This window comes from Haplochromis burtoni, unplaced genomic scaffold (genome assembly GCF_018398535.1).
Source record: "Haplochromis burtoni strain Fernald_Lab_line unplaced genomic scaffold, NCSU_Asbu1 Contig_851, whole genome shotgun sequence".
Classification (NCBI taxonomy): domain Eukaryota; kingdom Metazoa; phylum Chordata; class Actinopteri; order Cichliformes; family Cichlidae; genus Haplochromis; species Haplochromis burtoni.
The window spans coordinates 71,380-79,070 of NW_024583212.1; the positions used below are offsets into that span (position 1 = coordinate 71,380).

Sequence of the window (7,691 nt, forward strand, 5' to 3'; positions counted from 1 at the left end):
ATTAGAAGATAAGTGTGTATTTGTGATACATACATAGTCTTTGGAAACATTTTTGCTGTTTAGCTGATAACTTAGAAATTTATTGAATGTCGTCAGTTCAGTCAGGCAAAAACAGAAACAAAGTGGCAGCTCAAGTTCGCTGTTATGTTTCATAGGTCAATAATTGACATGTACTCCACGAAAAACTATTCACAAGTGGGTCTGTGACTCTAAAACAGTCACATAACATGGAAAGTACAGTACATTTGCCTGGCTAAATGGGTGCATAGTGGGACATCTTTTTCTTCTTCATTTTCCTTCATTTTGTATGTATATATATATATGTATGCTATATATATATATATATATATATATATATATATATATATATCATTCATTTCTAATCTATATTAATTCCAATTATTTATATATATATATACTATGTATTATATATATTACATACATATAATTAGTAGCATACTATTATATCGATACGAATGTATATATATATATATATTATGTATATATATATATATATATGTGTATATATATATATATGTATATATATATATGTATATGTATGTATATAGTGTATATATATATATATGTATATATATATGTATTATGTATGTATATATGTATGTATATATATATATATATATAAGATAAATATCTGGCTACATACATTTTATATAGTATGATATTTATATATATACATAGCATATTATATATTATATATATACATACATATATAATATATATATATATTATATATACATGATATATATATTTATATATATTATATATATATTATATATATTATATTATATATAATTTATATATATTTATATATATATATATATATAATACATATATATATATATATATAGCAACTGTGCTGCATTTACTGAATTTAAAAAAGCCGAAACAAACAAAAAGCAGTACTTTGAGATTATTTTGAAAAGCCCGACAGGAACCATCGACGCTTATTCCGGCGAACACAACCAGGCTCACCTGCTGCAGCAGAGCTGGAGGACAGCGAGTGGGTGAGCGTCTCTGAGGTGCTTGCGGAGGACCAGCGTGACCGAAGGGCTCATCTCTCAGTATCACACACGTTTCCACGATGAATGGTCTGAGTGTCGCCACAGCGGTCCAACACTTCTGGAGGAGACGGTGTCTGGAGTCGTGCGCTAGCACGGCTTTTTAAAGCCTACCAGCCACCATATTTTCAGGGGCGACGGACCCCATCAGGAAGCACCGACACTTCCAGCTCACCTTGCCCGGCGATGGAGGTCCGCCGTTAGAGGCTTGGGAGCTAGGGAGGGTCGAGGGGGAGGGGGGGGTCGGCCGCAGTTTCGGCAAAATTACGACGGGAATCAGGTACAGCTCCCTGTCTCCCGGCAACGGGAGAGACCAGCGGGCGCTCGTGATGTCTCGTGCCAAGGAGCGACTGAAAGGCGGGAAGGAGACCAAGGACAGCGTCACCCTGCTGCCCTGCTTCTATTTCGTAGAGGTGAACATCAGTCCGTCTATTACGATGTAAATGCTCTCAGCGATGGGTCTGTGCTGCTCTGGTGGGGACGGTGGAGGGAGGGAGGGGGCAGCTGGTGCAGGTGCTCCTCGCAGATGCTCGTCACTGTCCTGGGAGCCAAACACACTCACAGAGAAATCACCTGTTAAATTGTTGTGGATACACACTGAGGATGCTTTTTGCTCTAGGTTGGCCAGGCAGGCTGTAATGGTATAGCAGTGATGTTTACCTGATGTTTCAGAGGCCAGTGACTCTGCATCCTGTTACGATTCCCTTTGCATACAGCAGATTTGTTGGGGACAAAGATTTGAGATCAAACATCGTCAGTGTGCAGATATCGTTCATGGCTCACAGTCGATCAGAGCCAGCAGACAGAAAGGAGTGAGGAGAGTCCAGATTTAACACTGCACTACTGCAGCTTACTTTCATTGTGCTTTGAATAATCAGGATTAGCACATTAGCAGCCACAGGTTCGGGCTTTAGTCTGTTCCCGACAGATCAGTGCGAGGCTTGGACTTGCACAGTCATTTCTCTCCTCTTCTGGGCTAAATCCTACTGCCATCATGCTGCATTTCGTTTATACGCCCACAGACTGTGAAGCAGCCTTCTTCCCGTAGGCTCCACAATCTGCAGCGTTCTTCTAGCAGCATTAAAAAGAAGACATCTCTGTTTTTAATAATAATAGCAGTAATATTGGTTTTGGCCCATTAAGGCTGCCTTTGTTTTGATCTGTATTTCTAGTACTGACTGCAGAACATGATAATAATATTTCATCTGTTGCTTTATACTGTCAGGTTAGTGCGTGCAAAGATGATTTGTTAGTCTAACTTTACACTGAATTAAACATCAGCCTAACTTCTGCCTGCTTGTCACCATATCTAAGGTGTTTACGTCTTAAATCTGCGCCAGCAGTGCTTTTGTTCCCCAGTCACAATTGTGCTGCACCAGGAAAATGACATTTTCCTCAAGATTTGGACGACAATGTGAATATGTTGGGTGTAGACTGGGCTGTGTTGCTGCTCAGACTCTACGTACACACCAGCAATGGAGTTTAGTAGGAAGTAAAGATTTTACTTTACTTAGACATGCAACCTACTGAGACTGTAAACACCTAAGAAACCATCTGACTGTACACAATAAGATGCTTTCCATGATGAATCAGCATCTGATGGGCTGAGGTGCAGTCCAAACCCTGACAGAGCCTGTACTGTGTTCTAAGGATGCTGTTGACACTGACTGTTGTGCCTTGCTCCTGACGTCCTCTGCACATACTGATGGTTTGACCCAACGTTTAGCATTCCTCTCTCTGTAAGATCCCTCCCTGCTGATTGTCAGGCCAGTTCTCGTGTCTTTTCTCTCCGTTTCTCTTTGTAAAGGCTGGCTTGTTCCAGGTGCATCTCTCAGGTCAAGATGTAGGTCTTTGCTGGATTTTTCCCTCATTTCTTAATGTTGTGAATTTTGGATACCGTTCATCTCCTGTCGACAGATTGCCACTTGTGCTTTTTTCCTTCACCTTTTTAAGGACACTGTGCACACCATATGGCAATATGTCAAGTTTTCAGACATCAGGGAAGGTTAAACACCGAGCAGAACCAGCATGCTGTTGGTGCAGAAATATTCCACCAGCAATGTCGGTCAAATTGTGTTTTCTCGTGTGTTTTTTGAGACATGCCTGCAAATAACAGACAACCAAATATAAATGATCTTTGTTATTTGCAGGCACAACACTGGTTCATCCTGTGAATTTGGTGCATGGTGTTTATGCATGAATAATAGTTATGTCAGTTACATGACTTAACAAACAAAAATCATTGCTCTGAAAATGTTCAGGTACAAGGACTGGACTGAAAATGAACGACAAAGTGACAAATGTCCCAAGAGAATTTTTGACAAACCTTCTGCAAACTGCTGCTGAAGATCGCTGATGTATTTGACCACACAGCGTCATATATGAGTAGAATTATTTCTTAAAATCTGCAGTAGCCAAACATAAAGAACCTGAAATAAATAAAAGCACAGAAAAGGCCAAACATACTTCATCGTGTCAGCTGATTTCCTGTTTTCACATTTCTTCTCACTGCTGCTAATTTCGCCAATTTGTTGCTAGATTTAGACATTTTTCAAGTTCCCTTTAGCAGAAATCTGGTGACAGGATCCTACTGCTTCACAACGATGATGAATGTGAAAAACAAGGTTTCAGACAGTGACAGAGAGCAGCAGTGTGAAAGGAGACAGTAAGAGCTTTTCTGCTGCTTGTGAATTTCTATCTGAGTGATCTACTTTTAACTAGCTGAAATGTCAACGTTGTCTTGAACTCACGTTAATGGTGATTTTGCTGTGTTTATCAAATTAGACGTGTCATTGTTCGCCACCCCAACCCTCCACTTGCTGGGGGAAGCTTTGATTATTTGTTGCTGATTACTCCGAAACCCCCAAAGGTCAAAAAATCAGTCTTCAGGACAACCCAGGAGTGTACACGCTGTCCTGTTGTGTACTGCGCAAAGGCGTTTGCCACTGGAAGTAAAATCTCAGTTTGTTTTTTCTAATTACTGACTGATTAATTAATGACAAGTAGACAAAGAGCCAAGAAAAGAACATGTGTGAGTCTGTAAAAGCATTTCTGTGAGTTTGATTAATGATGCTGTTCAGAAAACCTCTGACTCTGCCATCACCTCCTGTAGGCCACTTGTTCTTGTACCACAGGTTGTAACATGACGTGGCACAGACTAAGACCTTTTGGCAGTACCAGCGGCATGTGGAGTATATGCATGTGCACGTATGTGTGCAAGCATTAGCAGACAACCCTATTTCCTCCTTAAATGTTAACGTCTGGCTCCGAACACACCAAAACAACCACATGGCAGGCACCAATGTGTCGTCCAAACCAGTGGGGCATGTTCCTTAGAGTGTGTGGCAGAAACAGGAGTCCAGAGAAAGGATGGGAGGTAAAACCACGCCTGGCTGCTTGGTCAATAGTCTGACAGCACAGCGAGTCTTTGAACGCTCTAATTTTCTCTTCATGGTCCCTTCACTTACTGTCATGTTTGAAGTTGGACGTTGGATACGTGGATATTTCTGGCCCTGAGACATAATCGTTCCAGTGGTCAGGCCCAGCTAAATCTAAAGTAGAGCTGGGCGATAGAACGATAACGATATGTATCGCAATATAACTTTTACTCGATAGAGAAATTAAACTATCGCGATAGACCTCGCCGCTCTTGTCCTCTTAAAAAAAAAAAAAAAAAAACAGCCAATCCAAATTAAGTAGCGCAGAGCCGAACCAATCACAGCCGCAGCGTCACGTCGCGTGACTTGTTACGTACAGCACAAGTGCCAAGCCGCACGTGTGTTTGTTTGGGAAGCAGCCAGCGGGTAATGGAGGAAATGAGTGTGCCGACTAGAAAAATCAACCGAGCGTGACCGAAGAGAAAACAGATGATGGTTCCAATGCCGGAGAGATTGTCGAACGGAAGAGCCATAGAAGTTCCGTAGTGTGAAGGTATTTCGGCTATTTCAAGTCTGACAAAAAACAGAGTAGCGTGCACTGTAAATTGTGCCGAAAGCAAGTCTGGAAATACAATAAACTGGTGCATGCGTCACACTGTGCGCCACGTTATTGTTTCGGTGAAATGAATTTCTACAATACTGTTACTGTTAATTCTACTCTCTGCAGTGTTTAAATGCTTACATATACACACAGTTACTGTCCTCCACACATACGACTCGGTTCTGCTTCTATGCCCCAGCTTTGTTTACTTTTTCCCACCGAGGCTTCTAGACTTCTGATTGGCCAACATTTCTGCACGGTTAGGAATCTAGCGCCACCTGCTGCTTTGGCATGTTCATAGCAGCGTTTTCCTTCATTTCTGCCTTTATGTGTGGACGGGATTATTTTTTAAAACGAAAACGGAAAATCTCCAGTTTTCAAAAATACCCGTGTACGTGTGGACGTAGCCTCAGTCTCTGACTGGAAGCGCTAATTCGTCATTCGGCTTTTGTCAGACTAAAGTAACTGTTAATGTTAAAAGCTAAGCTATACAACAAGGAGAGATTGAGAATTTCCTTTTAGTTCTCAGTTTATTTGATATTGACAAAAGTTAGTCGTTTGTCTGTTCTTCTGTAAAACAAACTAAGATTTATTTTTAGAATTAATATTTTGTTTCTAAGTGGAATTGACAGTTTAGTCTGTTTCGTTTGTTCTATTTTGAAACTTAAACGCTTTAGCGGCTGCCTTTTGTGTAGTTTGCAATATTTGCCTTTATTTATCTGAAAAGTCTCGTGTTCCTTAAGTACATCTACCCTGTTGAACTTATTATGGGAAATAAATATTTAAAAACAAGCTGCTGATTATTTCACATTTTACTTGTGAGCAACGGCACATTTAAATCTTACAAATATAGTTATTTGGCTTATATCGTGATATATAGCGTTATCGCCTGAAAAAAACATATCGTGATATGAAAAAATCTTATATCGCCCAGCTCTAATCTAAAGGCATTAGTGAGAAGGCATGCCAGGACAATTCTGACAGTGCATCGCACAAAACAACCTCTACACAATTCTCTATATTCACTCACACACCCAGCTTTTAGGCCTGTTGATATTTTTCTGCTCTATGATGCACAGTAACACAGGTGATCCATGCCATCTACCGACCTGCGGCAAATTCCCGAGCCAGTCTTTCCAAAATGTTGTATTTTCAGCTAAAATGTGTGAATTTCATATGAATGTGTAATGAAGAGGAAGCCTGCTTGCATGTAGGGTTTGCTGATTCTGTGCTATACATAAAATATTGCCGTGCGATGCTAACCGTGAGGAGCGTGCACGATTACGTTTCAGCTCATTGTTTGCCCCTGGCACAGAGTTTAGGTTGAAAACATTCTCTGTCAATCACAGTTTCTCTTTCTTTCCGTGACAGAGTTGCTCTGTGTCTGGTACATTGCCTATCTCACACACTGTCACACCATCCTACCCACTAACTGGCTGCTAGGCAACATGGCCCACTGAATGGGGTGTATTTTTATATCTCTGCATTCAGAGCTACAGACATTAAGAGGAGGAAAACATCCTTACTGTAGCCTGCTTCCCTCTGTGCACAGTATCCACAAAGGCTTTGCTTTGTTTGGCACATCTTCAAATTTCTCTTCCTGTATGTACTTAATAAAACATCCATGAGGATTAAAGGGAAGTCATTGACGACAGCTGAGTAAATGATAGATCGTTGTCTCTGTGTAAAATATCCTTTTCTGTCACTGAAGCAGGTGTCTGTAGGCCAGTAAATCAACTCAATAGGCTAATAACTATGAAACACAGTAAGTTAATATTATTACTAAATATTACACTAGTCCTGAGAATGCTGCATTCAATTCATTTCAATTCAGTTGTATTTATATAGCACCAGTGGGCTCAAGGGTTAATCTTATAATGGATAAATTGGTGGCTGGGATTCTTTGATCAACTGGCAACATTGGCCCAGGTTGTGGTCCAGGCCATCTTCTCTTGTTGGCCTGCCAGGTCTTTTTTTGCCATTCTTTAATAGAAAATCTTGGGATTTTAACCACTTTAATTGATTCAAGTAGATAGATGAAGCTATTCTTTTAGGTGAGTTTTGCACCAGCTCTACAATTGAGTGTAACTTTAAATTGTCTCCCCACTGGATATTATGCGATTTGAGGGCTGAGCGTAATCTAAAATAGTGAAATAATGACTGCTCTGGGACTCTATAGCGAGTAACCAGCTCCTGGAAACTAAGCATTTGAATTTGTACCATTTACTGTAACTCCTCTAACACCTGGATAGGGCTTTGAGCCCATGGGCTTTTAGTGAAGGTTTTGGACCCAGTTAGCAAGTGATATTTTGCCATACAGGGGTGTGCTTGTGCAACTTTCTTAGTCCACCTAAGACCTTTTTCTGAAAGTCTAAATGATTTCAATAAATACGAAATTATAGGCCCCTGTCGCAATGAGCACTGTTTAAGTGAAATCCCAGAGAAAAGAAAGTCTTGTAGTGTAATCGAGGTTACAAGGTGTTTTCCAATGTCCAACCATTGCATCTGGATCCAACCATTGCCTGATATATTTCAATGTGAATGCCAAATGGTATAGTTTGAAATTCGGGACTGCCAATCCTCCTTCTGGTCTAGATTTTTGTAATATATCCCACTTTATACTACAGATGGCAC

The 7,691-nt window shown here is 40.4% G+C and overlaps 1 protein-coding gene across 1 annotated transcript in view; it reads left to right on the forward strand.

Annotated features, from left to right (window-relative positions):
* Window positions 1-950: 950 nt before the first annotated feature.
* Window positions 951-7,691, forward strand: part of LOC102311988 (2-lysophosphatidate phosphatase PLPPR4) — a gene marked incomplete at its 3' end in the record, with an annotated part of 66,903 nt that continues 60,162 nt past the window's right edge. The window contains 1 exon segment of the mRNA XM_005950773.2: window positions 951-1,492. Within this exon segment, the coding sequence (XP_005950835.2) occupies window positions 1,409-1,492 (84 nt within the window).